Source organism: Tamandua tetradactyla, chromosome 7 (genome assembly GCF_023851605.1).
Source record: "Tamandua tetradactyla isolate mTamTet1 chromosome 7, mTamTet1.pri, whole genome shotgun sequence".
Classification (NCBI taxonomy): Eukaryota; Metazoa; Chordata; class Mammalia; order Pilosa; family Myrmecophagidae; genus Tamandua; species Tamandua tetradactyla.
The window spans coordinates 71,710,434-71,728,294 of record NC_135333.1 but is presented as its reverse complement, the minus strand read 5'-3'; the positions used below and the strand labels follow the sequence as shown (position 1 = coordinate 71,728,294).

At 33.5% G+C, this 17,861-nt stretch overlaps 1 protein-coding gene across 1 annotated transcript; it reads left to right on the top strand.

Moving 5' to 3' along the window:
* The first annotated feature begins 2,377 nt into the window (after nt 1-2,377).
* On the top strand, nt 2,378-16,636 carry KLRB1 (killer cell lectin like receptor B1). Its single transcript, XM_077167915.1, has 7 exons — nt 2,378-2,420; nt 2,459-2,548; nt 11,030-11,128; nt 11,879-11,947; nt 13,151-13,305; nt 13,676-13,791; nt 16,489-16,636. The coding sequence occupies exons 1-7, from the start codon at nt 2,378-2,380 to the stop codon at nt 16,634-16,636; spliced, it is 720 nt and encodes a 239-aa protein (XP_077024030.1).
* Nucleotides 16,637-17,861: the final 1,225 nt, after the last annotated feature.

Sequence of the window (17,861 nt, the reverse complement as noted above, 5' to 3'; positions counted from 1 at the left end):
CAACCGGTGAGTAGTTGAAAATGTGTATCCCAGGTGTGGAGAAGACATTGTATGAAATGATAGGAACTGGAGATTCTCTATTAGGGCTAGCCATTATCCTTGGTATTGAAATTTCAGCTAAGTAGTGCATAACTGATAGGCACTGTGTGTGATGAACTATGAAAGTAGGACTAAGCCACCACTGAAATTATCATCAAAACAAAGAACGTAAGTATACAAAATGTAAATGTGGCTAAGTTCTACTCATAAAAGTAAGAATTAAATTGACAAACTTTTTATTCAGCCTGAAATATGAGATTAATAACATTAATTGAAGCTATAAAAATTGCCGCTAAAATAATAAGATAATAAAACTTTCCAAATGCCCCAAAGGAGGATGTGCATACATACACTCCACATGCACACCAATCATGTCATATAGCATAGGATAACTAAAACACACATGCACACACATACACACAAAGCATTCATAAAAGAAGGTGATACAATTATGGGTACTCTGTCATATTAATAAAAGCAAGTGGATAAAATCACATATTAACAGATTTTGATGCTTGAATCAATTAAAATTCGCTGTTATGAAATACCATATAAGCAAAATGGCTAAAAACGTTGAAAATAAAATTGTGATCAAGCACATAGCTGCCCACAAAGAAAAAAGTATAGAAAAATAAGCTGTGTAAAATAATATGGCACACATATATAACATGTGTGCATACTTCTTTCAGATTAGTTTTTAAATAAATAAGATACAGATACAACTAAAGCCAGTTTTCCCCTTTTCTCTCTCTCAGAGATACTGTCTATTCTGAGGTTGGTGTTGATCATTTGCATACATTCTTACTATATTTACTATAAATAGTGACAAACAATACAGAGAATTATGTAATTGTCTGTCTTGCCTGGTGTTCCCATTCTAGCCTCTTGAATTCTTTTTCTAGTTTTTGGTTTGTTTTGTTTTTTGTTCAGAAAGACTCTGTTGCCTCCACTCCCATACTCAACATTTCAACCAGTTACCCACACAACATCAGCTGGGAATTTACCCCACTTTGTAGACCCTGAAGATCCAGCTCATTCTTTACATTTTTTGGTGTTGTTTGATTGTTTATTTGTATTTTATATTTAAGTTTTTCTTAAATGTCCCTCCCAATAAATAATATGTGTATGATATAGTAGACACTTTAGACAGAACGATTGAATGACTGAACTGTCATCCAACTGAGTATCACAGGATATGTGCATCATATCACTTTATAAATGGAAGATTTTAAGAATTTTACTTCTGGTAGCTGCTTTATTCCATATCTGCTCCCTCTGTATTTGATAACACAAAGTTGGCAGGACAATTGTGCCAACTCTAAAAATAAACAAAATTTTTAGATTATAAAAGTGATTTTTAACAAATCGATACCCTCTTAAATGGAAGGATTTCAGGCAAATGCTGATAGGTCTGTGGGTAACTAACATTGATTGACCATAGCTTAAAAAAATTTGTTTGTGGTCAGTATTTCCTGTGCAACAAGGCAACTGATCTATTTTTGTTTGTGGTGGAAATGTCTGAACATCAAAAGCTATGTCTTTTCTCATTGTACTCATGTTCTGAATATCTGTATAATATATTATGGACCAGGCTATAGAAAATGCATTTGCTATTTGAAATGGTTTGTATTTAAGTCTTGTATTAATCAATAGTTAAACTGGGTTTCAGAAATATGAACTTTTTATGTGTGATTTGCTTGTATTAACAACTATAAATTCAGTTCTAAAACCCAGTCATAACCTAAAAAAAAATTTTCATTTCCACTTAAATATAACGATTAACTTGCCTTAAATGTGAAAAAGTTATTGGTAAATGTTCCTTATCTACTCCCCAATACAAATGTGAAGCATAGGATAAGCACAATAAGTGTATCACACATTCCTTTGTTTCTTCAATAGGTATTCATTTAAATAGGCTCTGGCAATATGAAAAAGCCATGGTTCAAAGTAATATTTTTATTTAATAACAACAGGCATTAATTTTTGATACCACAGTACAGATATAAATATATTTTGTGTACAAAAACTCTGGAAATACTTTGGAGGAGGAGATACAATGTATTCTTTTTTTTTTTTCCACAGAACACTGAAGCATGCAAACTTAAACAAAACAAATTGAAACTCATAGTGTTTTGGAGCTATATGTACCCCACAAAAGTATGTTCTTTAATTTAATCAATTCCTAAGGAAGTGAAGCCATGGTAAGTAGGACCATCTGATGAGGTTACTTCAGTTAAAATGCATTCCACCTCAATCAGGAGGGTCTTAATCCTATTACTGGAGTCCTTTTTAAGAGAATGAAATTCACACAGAAAGCCACCGGAATCAAGGCGCTGTAATGGAACCCGGAAGAGAAGGAAAAGACCAGGAGACACTGCCATGTGTCTTCACATTTGACAGAGGAACCAAGGATCCTTAGCACTCAGCCCTAAAACACCAGAGTCTTTGGGGAGAAAGCATCACCTTGATGACTCCTCATTAGGACATTTTCCCAGCTTCAAAACCAGGAGTGAACACATCCCCACTGTTTAAGCCAAACCATTTTATGGTAGTTTCTTGAGAAGCCTAGAAAACTAAAACAGAACTGAAGTGGAGCAACTAGACTCTACTCCAAAGCCAAATGATGAGCTTCTTCTATGGTTAAGATTTATTTATTTTACTTTCTAAAACCACAGCTAACTCCTTAATATTTTAAATCTTAGATGAGGCAATTTTTTCAATTGTTTAAATTCAGCAGGAACCATTGTGCTTACGTTTGAATGAGCAAGTTATGGTTCATTCAGGCTCAATATTAAATGAGGTAGAATAAAAGTGGGGTGATCCTGTTGCATGCTCTTTGGGCCTTAGAGGATTCTGCTTGCTCTCTCATTCCCTCCTCTCATTCTATCCCTCCAACAATTGACTGTTCTCCAATTCTCTAGATGGGGGGGGGGGGTGAAGGAAGATATTTCATTGCAAACACTGTCCTTACATCTTCAATGTTTTCAGAGAATATACCTATGCCTTTCCGTCCCTTGTTGGCAATCACTGAACACTAGGTCTCCCCAGTCATACAGTTTTTCTTTTGTATTTCTAAGCTTAGATTAGATTCCTCTGATGGCTCACAATTAACACTGGCTGACTCTCATTTTTTCACTTTTTTGCACAAAATTATTTTCTTACCATCCCTTACTCCACATTGCAGCCATGGTCTGACCCTGGTTGTATTCACATTCAAGAATATCTTTGTTTTTATTTTATTCTATTTTCCTGTCCACCCTGACTCAGGCCATTAATTTGGTGAAGTTCAATGTGAAAATAGATGACCTAATCTTAGAGCCTATCTGTGTTGTTTTTTGATATACTCAAAATAATCTCTACTATTGCTACATCCTAGATCCCAGATACTTATAATCATCCCCCTTCAGAAATGTTTAGCTCTAATATCATATCATGTGTGTGTATAATCTAATTTCTAACCTCTGTCTCTGTTATCTCTGTCTATCATCTATGTTTATCATCATCATCATCATTATCATAATCTTTATCTATTTATCTATTTAATCTATCACTTTTTATAGTGACAGGCTATTCCTGAATTCTGATATGCTAACTGTAAAAGTGCTTTAGGTGATTAGATGATCAAATTAATCCATCAATTTAATTTTAAAAATTCTCCAGGACTGAATTCTAAGGAGAGTTTTATTTTATGGTATAAAACCATGATTTTGTAACAAGAGTCTTTTGTGATAGAAGTTAACTGTGAAGATGGTTGGTTTTGTTCTTTATATTCTGTAACAAGTAAAATGATCTAAAAATATCTTTAGTGGGCAATTTTAGCCAGTTTATATTTTTGCAGCTTTTGCAAGTTTCTGTTGAAGAGAACATCCTTATTTCAAGCCAATTATTTTTAATACGTTCTCTAGGTCATTGTGGATTTCCTAGTTCACTCTCGAGTGGATCTCCTAGTTCACTCTCACAGAGCATTGAGGTCAAACTTTCATAGAGTAAAAGCACTATTTTAATCCCTGATTAGATCATCAGACTTCTGTTTGTCCACTGACCTTCCTAATCTATCTCCATATCTTTTTCTTGCTATTTGAGTGTTTCTATAAGTGTGGTCCATGAACTGCCTGAATTACCTAGCATGCTTTTTGGGGGTGGGTGCATGGTCTGGGAATCAAAACCCCAGGTTCCCACATCAAAGGCAGGCATTCTAACCACTGAACCACCCGTGCACCCACTTGGCATGCTTTTAATACATCCCACAACATAGGCTAACTGTGTCTGAAAAGCAAAGCAGTAAAAGTGACTAGAATTTACATTATCAGCAAGTTTTCAGATGATCTTTATATATTTATTAAAGCTTAAGAACCATTATCATATACAGATGACCCAGTACATCCTTCCATAATTCTCATAGATTGAGGAATGTGGAAGAACCAAATATCTTAACAGTAACAAAGTGAGTGTCAACTACCAAGTAGTCAAGTAGTTGAGGACCATTTAATTGAATCACTCAAAGAGTGAATGTCATGGTACGTTATTATCATTGTGGACTAGTTTCATTGACTAGAAATAGAATAATAAAGGTTTTGAGAATTTTTCCAGTATGGCAAAACATCCATATTCTTAATAGTAGTGGAAAAATCCTTGGTGCATCGCAAGAAAACAAATAAACAAAAAAATTAGAAGTATCTTAGATACATCTTATCTTAGGTTTAACATTTTAATACACAGAGTACTGGATATGTTTTCATAATAATGACCAATAAATTCCTATAAGTGGTGACAATTTTACTTTCCCCACCATCATCTTAAAGACACATAAATAATAAGCTTTATACTTACCTTCTTGGGTTGCTCAATTCTCACACATGCCAACATCTCACTTCATAACTATCAGTGATTTTTAGGGAATAAGTGTATGTCCACATGATGAATGCAGAATGAGAAGTTTCTGCTAGTAAAAAGCACCTGTTATCTTCCTGTGTTCAATGTCAGGAGACTGTTAAGTAATTTTGAGCATTTGGTACAATTCCTGTTACTATATAGCAAGTGACTGTAGAAATGCCTGGGTTTCTCTATTCTAACTTCTAATGTGAGAATGTCATACCACATTAATCATTACCTACAAAGTATCACCTGGAAGTATATTTGAAAAAAATGGTAGAATAAAATCAGACCAAAAATGTGGAATTACAGAACACTGGCCTGATATTGGAATTATTGTGAGACCATTACTGGTTTTGTTAGACAAAATTTTGAGGCTGAAGGGACTGTAGAACAGTGAGCAAACCAGCCAGAAAGATGTAAACAGTGACCTAATTTGGTTCTGGCCAGATGGCAAGGGTTTGATCTTTTAGAAGGGTGAGTAAAGGGCTTGCAAAACACCTCTAGAGTTTATTCATTCATTCAAGAAAAAATACCTATTTGTGCCAGACTTTAGTAGTGAACACAATAGAGAAAAATCTTTTCTTTCATAAAGTTTACATTATACCACCATGGGAACAATCAATAAAATAAATATTTAAGTAAGTTTATGTAAAAGATTAGATAGTGTTAAGTGCTATTGAGAAAAATAAAGAAGGGGTTGGGATTTAGCTTTTGGTAAATATCATATTTCCACATATCAACAGAGTAATTGTGGGAAGCCTCGTTAAGGAGATGACACTTGAGCCAAGACATGAATGAAGTGAAAGAGAGAAACATGCTCTCTGGAAGGAGCACCTCCTAGGAAGTTGGGCCAGCAAGCAAATGCCCTGAACTGGAAATGACTGTCATGTTTTAGGAGGAGCTTGTCAGTTAGTGTGACATGGCAGAGTGCATGAATAGAAACCAGAAGATGAAGTCAGAAGAGTCATGGGGAGCCATATGGAATAGTCATTTGTAGGCTATTTTATAGACCCACATCTGCTTGAGGGAAAGTTAATAGAGATTTAAAGAAGATACATTAATATAACAATAAGATATATTTATATTGTCAAATATAAAACAATAATTCATATTTATTGATCAATTACTATGTACCAGACACACTATACCTAGCATTTTAGAAGCATCATTTTTCTATAACCTTTACCAAAACTTTAGGAAGTAGATACCAGTCTATATTTCACAGGTGAGAAAATTTGTGGTTTATGAAATTTGAATATGTTGCCCATAGTCACAAAGCAATGAGTAACATGCTCAAACACAGATCTTCTGGATTTGAAAGCCTCTGTTCTTAACCACATCTAAGCATCAGTAATACATATAAAATAGTGAGTATATTGAGCTTTCTCTACTTTGCAAATAAAGTTGAACTCTCACAGGAGAAAAAAAGGGGAAGAAGAGAAAGGTCAAAAACATTAAATAATGTACATATAATAACTAGAAGGAAATACATCCTAGAGCTGATCTTGGGTGCATTCACAATGTTTATTTAGACACTCTAGCAACAACTGACTCTCATTAGAAATTCCAGACAAAATCTCCAACTCAATTTCTTCTATTCGGTTGTTTGCCCAAGGCCCTACAACCAGATTTGGGTACCTTTTTCACTTCCACCTCCACTAACACAATAGATTCTAAAGAGCATCAGATGACAATCCACGTGTCATTGCTTTGATTCTAATGCATGGCAAGGGTTTGATCTTTTAGAAGGGTGAGTAAAGGGCTTGCAAAACACCTCTAGAGTTTATTCATTCATTCAAGAATAAGCATGACCATATTCCTCCACTCATCTCTTATAAAACTGAAATCCTAAATTCTGTCTCCTCAGGGACATTTTGGAAAGAGCTAACTCACTTATGTGAATGTCAGTGTTTTAAAAGGAGAGTAGTTGCCTGTAAACTTGGCTGTACAATTTAATCTACAGAAGAACAGCAAAGACAAAAGCAAGTAGGAAAGGCCTTGTATGCCACTCTGAAGCAAATAATGAGAATAAAAGTTAATACTTTAGCATGTTTGATAATTTTTCAATAATTCAAAGCAAATGATAATTTACATTAAAAACATTAGAAAATATAAATAAGATTAGATTATATAAATTAATGAATAGCTACAGATAAATCAGAAAACATTGACTTGTAAATGCTCCTGGTTCTAATAATACAATTTGGAAGAATAATTACATTTCTAATATGTCTAACATGTTAAAAACTAAATGACCCAAAAGTAGAAAAAGAAGTGTAACAAATAGGATGTCAGTGTCTGAGAGAGTTCAAATAGAGTCTAGAAGCTACTCAGGAGGCGGTGCTTATGCAAGCTTCAGCTAGACAATGCTACCTATCATAGTTTTCCAATCCCCAAACAAAACTATTCCTGCCAACCCTAAAGAACACCTAGGGCTTTATATAAGATTCTACAAGTGTTCTGTGCACTAGGAAACCTACAACTTCCAGATGGGTTCCTAGACCACATAAGTCCTGAAATGCAGAGGAGCCAGCCTCTCCAGAACATCCACTAGTTCCATTCCCTAATTCCATATTATCGACAGCTCCATTCAACATGAAAAAGTTAGAATGGGCATAGCCCAAATATACCTAAAGAGTGGGAAAAAGATCAAAGGAGATGGTGAAGTTATAGAGAGAAGGTAGAATTTAACAAATGAGTATGATTGTTGAATCATTGTATTGATATTTCTTTTATTATCCAGTGTCTTGGAGCAGCTAGTAGTAAAAACCTAAAATTGTGGATTTACAACCCATACGAAACTCTGAAATCTGTTCTGTAACTAATTGTTGCAGTGTGCTTTGAAAGTTATTGCTTTTTAAAATTTATTTTATATTTTAAAATATTTTTACTGACAAATCTTCTACACACATGCAGTCTATACATGGTGTATAATCAGTGGCTCACAATATCATCACATAGTTATTATTCATCACCATGATCATTTTTTAGAACAGTTGCCTCGCTCCAGAAAAAGAAATAAAAAGAAAAAATTTATACATCTCATATCCCTTACTACTCCTTCTCATTGAGTACTAGTATTTCAATCTACCCAATTTATTTTACCCCTTATCTCCCCTATTATTTATTTTTATCCATATTTTTTTTTACCCGTCTGTCTGTAACCTGGAGAGAAGGAGCATCAGACACAAGGTTTTCACAATCACATAGTCACATTGCAAAAGGTATATCATTATACAATCATCTAAGAAACATAGCTACTGGAACACAGCTCAACAGTTTAAGTAATTCCCTCCAGCCACTCCAATACACCATAAACTAAAAAGGAATCTCTATATAATGCATAAGAATAACCTTCAGGATAACCTCTTGATTCTGAAATCTCTGAGTCACTGAAACTTTATTTTGACTCATTTCTCTCTTCCCCCTCTTGGTGAAGAAACCTTTCTCAATCCCACGATGCCAGGTTCCAACTCATCCCAGGAGTTCTGTCTCACATTGCCAGGGAGATTGCTTTTTTTTTGTATATATGTTATTTCTCATAAAAAAAGAAAAAAAATGTCAATTGTGATGATGAATGCACAGCTATATGATGATACTGTGAACCACTGATGGTACACTTTAGATAATTACATGATATGTGGGTATATAATATATATCAATAAAAAACTAATTGGGAACAGGAGGTGTCTTATAAGGAAATCAGAGGTATATAGCTATCTAAACACAGCTTTGAAGTATTCGTTGCTACCAAAATAATTCCCTGCCACAACTTATTTAATTTTGGTAGTTGTAGGCCAGTGTTTCACCAGATCTTTTATTAATAACTTCCTCTTTTGTTAGTTTTAGTATAGAGCCCATGTTTTTAAAGGTATCTAGAAGTAACATGTATCAGTAAAGTTATGATTCATTTATGTTCCCATTTACTCAATTAATTACTGTAGCCACAACTTCTGATGAACATGAAATATATAGTATATACTGATTTATGTGACTTCAAGAATATTAAAGGTACTTACTTTCTTTAGACTGTGAGGTATTGTCAGAGATAAGTGCATGTTACGATATGCCAGTTGAAATAACGAAAATAATATGTAAACTCATGAAACACTCTTCCTTCAATGCCACACATTTGATTAATCTAAGTTGGAGATGTTTTTTCAAGACAACAGAGAAGCAGAAGGACCCATGTGCAAGAAAATAATTTTTGCGTACCTCCTGCATCTAAAATTATGCTTAGGAAAAAAAAGAGCTTCAAATAGTATAGTGTGATTAGGATTGTGTTGAAACTATAAATCTCTTTTGGTAGAATTGACATATAAACAGTGTTCAGTCTCCAGTCCATGAACATGGAATGCCCTTCAATTTATTTAGGTCTTCTTTGATTTCTTTCAGCCATATTTTGTAGTTTTCTGTGTATGAGTCCTTTACAGCTTTGACTAGATTTATTCCTAAATACTTGATTCTTTTAGTTGCTATTGTAAATGGAACTTTTTCTTGTTTTCTTCTTCTGAATTGTTCATTACTAGTATATAGAAACCCTATTCAGCCACTTTGCTGAATTCTTTGATTACTTCTAGTAGCTTTGTTTGTAGATTTTAAAGGGATTTCTCTGTAAAGGCTCATACCCTCTGTGAATAGGAAAAGTTTTACTTCTTCCTTTCTTATCTGGATACTTACTTTATCCTCCTCTCCTCTCCCCTCTTCTCCTCTCTCCTCCCCTCTCTTCTCCAATTGCTGCTGCTAGATATTCCAGCCTTTTCTTTCTTTTCATTTCTTTCCTTCCCATTTGTCTCCTTCCCTCCCTTTTCATTCCTTTCCTTTCCTTTTCTTTTCTTGCCTAATTGCTGTGGCTGGAAATTCCAGGACAAATTTGAATAGTTATAGTAACAGTGGATGTCCTTGTTTAATTCCTGATCCTAGATGTAACACTTTCAGTCTCTAACCATTGTATATTTCACATAAGTATAATTTAGCTGTGAATTTTCATATATGCTCTTTATCACGTTGAGGAAGTCTCCTTCCACTCTTAGTTGTTGAGTATTTTTATAAAGAAGGGGTGACACTTTTTGTCAAATACTTTTTCTGCATCAGTTGAGCTGATTATGTGAGGTTTTTCCTTCATTTTCTATTAATGTGCATTAATAGATTTTCTTATGTTGGATTTCCCTTATCTACCTGGGATAAATCCTGCTTGATTGTGAAGTATAATTATTTTAACATGTTGGATTTTGTTTGCTAGTATTTTGTTGAGGATTTTTGCCTCTATATTCATAAGAGCTATTGGTCTGTAATTTTCTTGTGGTATCTTTATTTGACCTTGGTATTAGGGTGATGCAGGCTCCTAGAGTGAATTAGGTAATGTTCCCTCCTCTTCAATTTTTTGAAAGAATTTGAACAGGAAGTTTTAGGTTAAATATACCTTACCAAAATAAAAAATTGTACTGCCAAAACAGTGAACCCCAATGTAAACTATGGTCTACAGTTAATAGCATAATTGTAATAATATTGTTCCATCAATTATAACAAAATTACCAGATTAGTTCAGTGTTAAAACAGAGAAAATTGTGTGTGTATGTGTGTGTGCTAGGGTGGAAGGTATAGAGGAACTCTGTACTTTCTGCATGATTTTTCTATACACTTAACAATTTTTCTAATAGACGTATGTGTACATTTATAATATATAATACGTATTTATTTGTATTGCTTGAATTTTTTCCTTATTTTTTTCGATATATAATATATATTTAAAATGAATGAGTTAATGACCTCCTTTTAGACAAAATGTTTTGGCTAATTTCCCCCAATAGTTTATGCACTTCATTTTCCTATGATAATTGGCAATTTTCAAAGCACTTGCACATCTATCTCCTATCAATCATTTGTACACAAGACAAGCATAAGTATTCCTATTTTATTAATGAGGAAAATCTGAGTTGGAACTTACTGAGAATCCTTCTTGTGCAATCCTACTTTAGCAAGGCTGATACATGTTCTTTTCTTCTCCTAGCCCCTGACCCAATCATAATTGTCTCTATGGGGTCCAAACTACCTTTGATTTTTCTTCCAGATTTCTTCACCTGAGTTGACCAAATATATTATCTTTATTTCTCAGATGTGTGCCAGGGTCCATGTTGGCATCTCTTTGCTCTGAAACTTGGCTGTGCTGGGACTTTTCTCCTTGCTTTGACTGTGATAGGGTTGAGTATTTCAGGTAAATGATGTAAAATTGTTTGTTTCAGAATACTTATTTCTAATTACATCACAAAAATTAGAGCACCTCATTAAAATAATTTGATTGAGTGAAAGGCCAATGAATAAAAACAGTTGAAAAAAACCACCAATACTGATAATAATACTAGCCCACAGACACTTTGAAAACCAGCTCCTAATTGTTCCTCAAGTCAACATGGGTATTTCACATGTGCTATAACAACAACAACAACACAATGATGTAAGATAGAAAGATGATGATAAAAAAATTAAAATCACCAATTATCTGCAGTTTATTTCATAAATCCCAGATTTTCTAAATCCTAGATTGCATTAGGCAATCCCTGCCTTGAATGAGATGGGCGTGTTTACACGAATTCTGAAGATGAGAAAGTTCAGTCAAGTGTCAGTAATTCAAGAGTTTAAAGAATGCCAAGTTCACAATATTTATGCGAGTCCTCAATTAAGTTTTTCTTTGTCTATGTTTATTATAATGCCTTCTAACTAGACTTTTTTTTTTACCACATTGCTCTTGCCTTTATTTTCTGCCCTTATTCAAGCTTGTTGAGATTACTAAATTTCCTGTTGAAGTTATAAGTAGTGCTATAATTTTATTATTGATAAAACTACAGTATTATTATTGATCAATCTCTCTGATCTGGGAGAAGTAAAGAAATGATAAACACAGCATCTCCATTCTGCCATTCATTTCAGCATTTTTTCTTCTGAATTGCTTTTCTTTATTTGCTAGTGGTATTCTTGAGACAAAAATCAATAGAAGAAAGCACTGTGGAGGTTGAAGAATACAGGAATGAAACAGGTAATTTTGTGACTTAAATTTCCTAAGCATAAAAGCAAGCATTTAATAGATATCATGCATTGCTTTATTTAGACTCTCAACAATGCATATATTAAGATACTATTATTACTATCCTGATTTTATGTTTGAGAAAACTGAAGCATAGAAACCCTAAATAAGTAGCTCAAGTGCACACAGTTAGTAAGTGGTGATGCTAGGAATTGTATTTAGGTGGTCTGACTCCAGAGCCTATGCTCTAGAGTATATACAGAGTCACCTGTATATACTGCCTCCTGAGAAGCCACTGCTAGATGTTCAACAATTAATAACCAAATATCAAGTTCAAAAGAAAAATATGCATTTAAATAGATTGTTGATTTTACAAAACATGTCCAACAATTAACTTTGATCTGAAATGAAGTCATAGAACTGAAAACACTGAATAAATTTAACGTTAATTGTATTTTCTTGACATGTAACTGCATTAATCTTGTTCTAGTAAGTGTGTTAATATAGGTGACTATTGTTGAGTGATTGCTACAGAATGTAATCTGTATGATAATTCTTACAAAACAGAGATTTTAAGAAAACTGGCACATTTTTCTGGAAAATGATATCCAACAGATCACATTAAATAAGTAAATATATTGTTGAGCTATTAGAAATTTTCTTATAATTTTTTCTTTACAGTATTTCTCATTAATTTAGTGAAATGAATGATTTTTTTCTATTAATTTTCCATGTTATATAAGTAGGAATTTCTTAGATGTATTTTATGTTGTTGCCCAGGGAGTGATATAAGCACTTGTAATGGATTCAAGGAAATTCAAAAAGTTTTGACTCTATCATCACACGATGTTGTGGTCTTGAACAAAGTTTTTTGTTTCTCAGTGTCTGACATGTAAAATGCATTTGTTCAAATTATATTGATACATATATAATTTTTGTTATATATGTATATATATATATCTATGTATATGTATATATAGGATATATTCTAATATCCTATGTTCCATTGAATTAATATAATTCATCAATAATTTTCAATTCCTGTTACCAGAATGAATAGTAGGTCTCCAAAATATTAAAACTATAATGATTTGATTAATTATTTTCACTGTAATAATTGCTGAAAATAAATTGCAGATAATGACTGCTGTGTGACTGTGGTAGCTGGACAGGTTAGAAATAAAATACTTAAACAATTCTTCTTTTTTGCTTAAGAGAAATCAGTTCCATTAAAGTGCCCAAGAAATTGGCAAGCATTCCAAGAGAAATGCTTGTTATTTTCTCACACTGCCAACCCCTGGAATGGCAGCCTGTCAGGCTGTTACACAAAGGAGTCCAGTTTGCTGCTTATTCAAGATCAGGAAGAATTGGTAAATGATTAAATATAAACCTTGAAATTTAACACTCTCTTTAACTGTCGGGTGGTTTGAGATTTAACTGAATGGATCTATGGAAATGGAATTAGAGAACTTGACTTCAAGAAGCTCACAGTTTGATTGGCTAAACAGACACGTAAACAAACAATTTAATGTAATGTGATGACTACAACAATAGAAATAAATAAATATAAATAAATATCACTAAGAAATAATTATTAATTATTACCTCTGACAGGAAATAAGGAAAGGTTTTATAGATGGATCATGCTTGAAATCATATTTAAGGGATGAGTAGAAGAATGCAGAAAATGAATAGACAAACAGATTTGGTATTCAGTCATTTCTTCTGTTCCATTTATAGAGACTCATACAGAGCCTGATAAATATTGGAGGAATTTCATTTTGGATCGGATTAAATTTTTCATTAACAGAGAGGAACTGGAAGTGGATAAATGGCTCTTTTTTAAATTGTGATATGTACTGGATGAGCTAATTTTAATATTTGATCACAACAGGTTTACATTGCAAGGTATTAATACTGTTCTTGAACACTGAGTTTATAACTTTTATTTAGGTTAGAAATTCTTAAGAGTTTCAGAATAAGTCAAGGAAATGGATGATTCCCAAAGATGGTTGGAAAATTCCATGTATGAAAAGACAGTATCTCTTTAGAAAGAATACGTATTATTGTCTGCAGTGGTGTTTTAGAAAAAAGGAATAGGGTAACTTCTTTGGGACAAGGCACATAAAATTAAAAATATGTAGCTGGAAACTGTTGGCACACAGAATTTATGCCTTAATATTTTACTATCTGTGGAACAATATACCTAGCGGATGATGAAATCAGCTTAGTGGGCCACAACCAGAAATATCACAACAAATATAAAGGGAAACAGTATTAAATATTATAGCATGTAAACCAAACACTTGAAGAACTATGCATATTGTGACAAGTACTGCAATTAGTTATAAATAGTGGTGTGAGAGTTACTGGAAAGGATAAAAACATACATAGGCCGGAAAGGGACCATTTGCTATTTTCTCTATAGTCTCTCATTTTATAATCAGCAGTGTAATAATAAGAGGGTTGACACAACACAATTGAATTATACGTTTTAACAAAATTCATGGTTAATTGTATAGTAAAGGGCAAAAGTATGCAGGCAATCAACCAAGTTTCTGTAAAGATCTGTCAATGTGTTTATCAGAAGAGGTCATACAATGTGACATTAAATGAGTCTGTGAATGAGCACAACATTTAATCAAATGTAAAAATTGCATTTAAAGTATTTGTGTATCATCAGAAAAAAAAATTAAAAGCATAGAAGTGGGCGGGCCACAGCGGTTTAGCAGGCAGAGTTCTCGCCTGCCACGCCCGAGACCCAGGTTTGATTGCCGGTGCCTGCCCACGCTAAAAAAACAAACAAACAAAAAAAAAACATAGGAATATGTTCAAGTTCAACTGATATTAAGTGATACTTCATTAATTATTTTAAAATATTAAACATCAAAAGATATGCTGACAATTTTAATTAGAACATTTTAACTTTGGCCACATTCCAAAATATTTTTGAGAGTGCAAATCTTAATAATTAAGATTATTTAAAATAAATATTTTGAACTAGAATGAACTTAGGAAAAAGCAAACATATCCATATTTTATTTACCTACAAATGAAACACTATTTGATGTTAACATGTTTTCTCTTAATAGTAAAGGCTAATTTGGGTTTGTTAGATTTATGACGTATATATATATATATTTATGTATGTCTGCATTTTTTTTATTGGACCATTATATAAAATCAGAATTTTATTGTGGTTCATGGTGAAAGAGAGTGAGAGAGAGAGAGAGAGAGATGAAGGAGGGTTAGAGAAAGGAATATCTAACTATCTGTGAACAGAAAAATATGTAAAGTGGATTAATTAAATGCAGAAGAATATTCCATTTAAATCTGAAGATGAAAGCAACCAGGTTAACCTGGAAGGTATCATGTTATACCAGAAAGAGCATCAGTTAAGCCCTGTTTTTATTTTAACTCTTTGAGCCCCAGCTTTTAGGTAAGTAAAAAAATGAACAGTAATTATTCTTTCACAGGTTTGTGTTGGGGGTTAAATGAGATAGTATTACAGAACTAGGCAGATATATGGTTATTGTAGGCCTAGAAAGCCATTGAAAACTTTTGATAAAGGGAGTAGACTAACTTGGTCGTATCAGCTTTAAAAAATTACTGTTAAAAATTTAAGAAAGAACCAGAAGAGAGGAAGAGATACAAGTTAAGGAACTTTGCAATAGCCCAGTTGAGGGAAGATTGTGGTTTGAGTAAAGAGGTGGCAGTAGGAAGAAATCTGATTGGGGCTACATGAAGAAGTGAAACAAAGAAGCAAAGTACAGTTGGGATTGTCACCCCTTTCACCCAATGCCATCCCCCCTCACCATTTGAGACAATAGGTCTTGAACTCAACCCATCCTTGTAACATGAACCTAATACTTTCTGTCCCATTGTTTGAATTCTATTCTCAACCTTACCACCAGTGAAATACAAGATTCATGCTTGTGTGAAATGAATAATATACTGAAGTGGACACCCACCAACTTCTTTTGATGGTGAGGTAGGGAAAAAAGTGATTGCACAGCACATCAACCGAGCCTCTTTTCTAGGTTGCACCCAAATTCTGTGTAGCCTGAGTACCCACCACCTTCTGCATACTTTTTATATTTACTGAGCACATACTTTGTTTATGCACACATTCAAATGCATCCTCTCCATGCCTCTCCCAAATATTAGGTCGCTCCCTTACATATTTTTTAAAAATTGAGGCTCAGTGAAGTTAAGAGACATGGTATCTGGTATGTTAGTACTAGAACCAGAAGATTCAATTCCTAGCTTCCAAAGCTTTCTCTTTATATATATCATTTTAAGATCCCTTGTTAGGAGGATTCTTTTTCAGTGAAGATGAACCTGTACATTCCAAAAGTTTATATTAGCTTTATCTTCAAAGTTTATAAAATTATATTTGTGATTGTGTACTTTGTGCTTAATAAGTTAGCATACTATTATGTAACATTATTTATTCACATCATTTAAATTCCGCTATTAATCCTAGGAAATGTTGGACTTGGATGAAGAGGAACTTCTAAATACTAAGTGAATTTTTTTCTTTTGCTTTACAGATTACAAATTACTGGTGTAGCTAAGGAAAAAAGCTGTGTTTGCATCTCAAACACAAATATTCTTTCTGATGATTGTGATGCAGATAATAAATGGATCTGCCAGAAAGAACTAAAAGCTGTCACAAATGAAATACGTCCTGATACTTAACTATGAATCCCATCTGAGCTTTACTTTCCATTACAGATTACTATACGTAACTGCCTACATTGTTGTTACAGTCTAATGTGATTTTCATGACACAAAGAGACAAATGTTGAGATTCTAAAACTGTTTTGAATATTACAAATGTTCACGTCTAACCACTTATTCTATAAATGAGGAAACAGACACCAAGAGAATACTCACACTATCTTTAAAAAGAGTGATATTTGATGGGAAGAAGAATTGAACAGTTGAGGGGATTGGATTCTAACTGTGTGGCTCACACGTGTGACCTTCATTGACCATCTCCATGCCTATTCCAACCTCCAGGAAAGCTGTAGTAAATATCTGAAGTCCCCTGAGGTTCTCAGAGTCTGTGATTTTTCCTACCATCACATAACTGGGTAGTGGAATCTGACTAAAGTCCTTTCTCTTACCTTGTACGTCAGAGATCCAGTGAAAAAGGAGTTTTGGAAGGGACCATAAATCTTCCCACCATACCAACTTCCGATTTTAACTTTTCTCATTACTTCTTTGTTTTTCTTCAATGTCTTCTTTCTATGGCTCACACACAAGTTGAAGGTATTATGTAATTTTAAAGCTTTCCTCATCTGAACAGAAAACAAGTGATGTGTGTTGAATTCCACAGTTAGGAAAACTAAAGCTAAAAAAAAATGTTTATTCTGGAATAGATATCTTGAGTGTCCACTTTTCACAAACGTTTAGGATGGAAAAGAAATAAATGATAATGTGAATTTACTATATAAGGAGACAGTAAAACTTTTGTCTATTTACTAAGATAATTCAATACCAAAGTGTGTTATAGAATTGAGTACACACAAAAATGAACAAAACAACTTCTCAGTATTCTATTCCCATACAGGAAAATTTATAATACTTCCCAATGATAAAATTGTGAACAATCAAAACTCCAAAGCATAATTTCTTTTGTGCCAATTAGGAAGTAAAATATTTAGGGAAACATTTTAAACAAAAAACCTCATTAAATACCATATGATACAAGATTTTGGTGTGTTTGACACTTTTGAGGGAGAAACCCTCAGTGACACGAGTAGGAGAACAGAAGTATGAAGAAAATATTCCCTTGATGGGCAGGGTCCATTTCCACCTCTTTTGAACTATATCCTTTGCAACCTTCTACAGCCATTTGGGCTAAGGCTCTCTAAGTCCAGCCAATTAGTCTAGAACTCATTCCAAACTTTGACCTTTA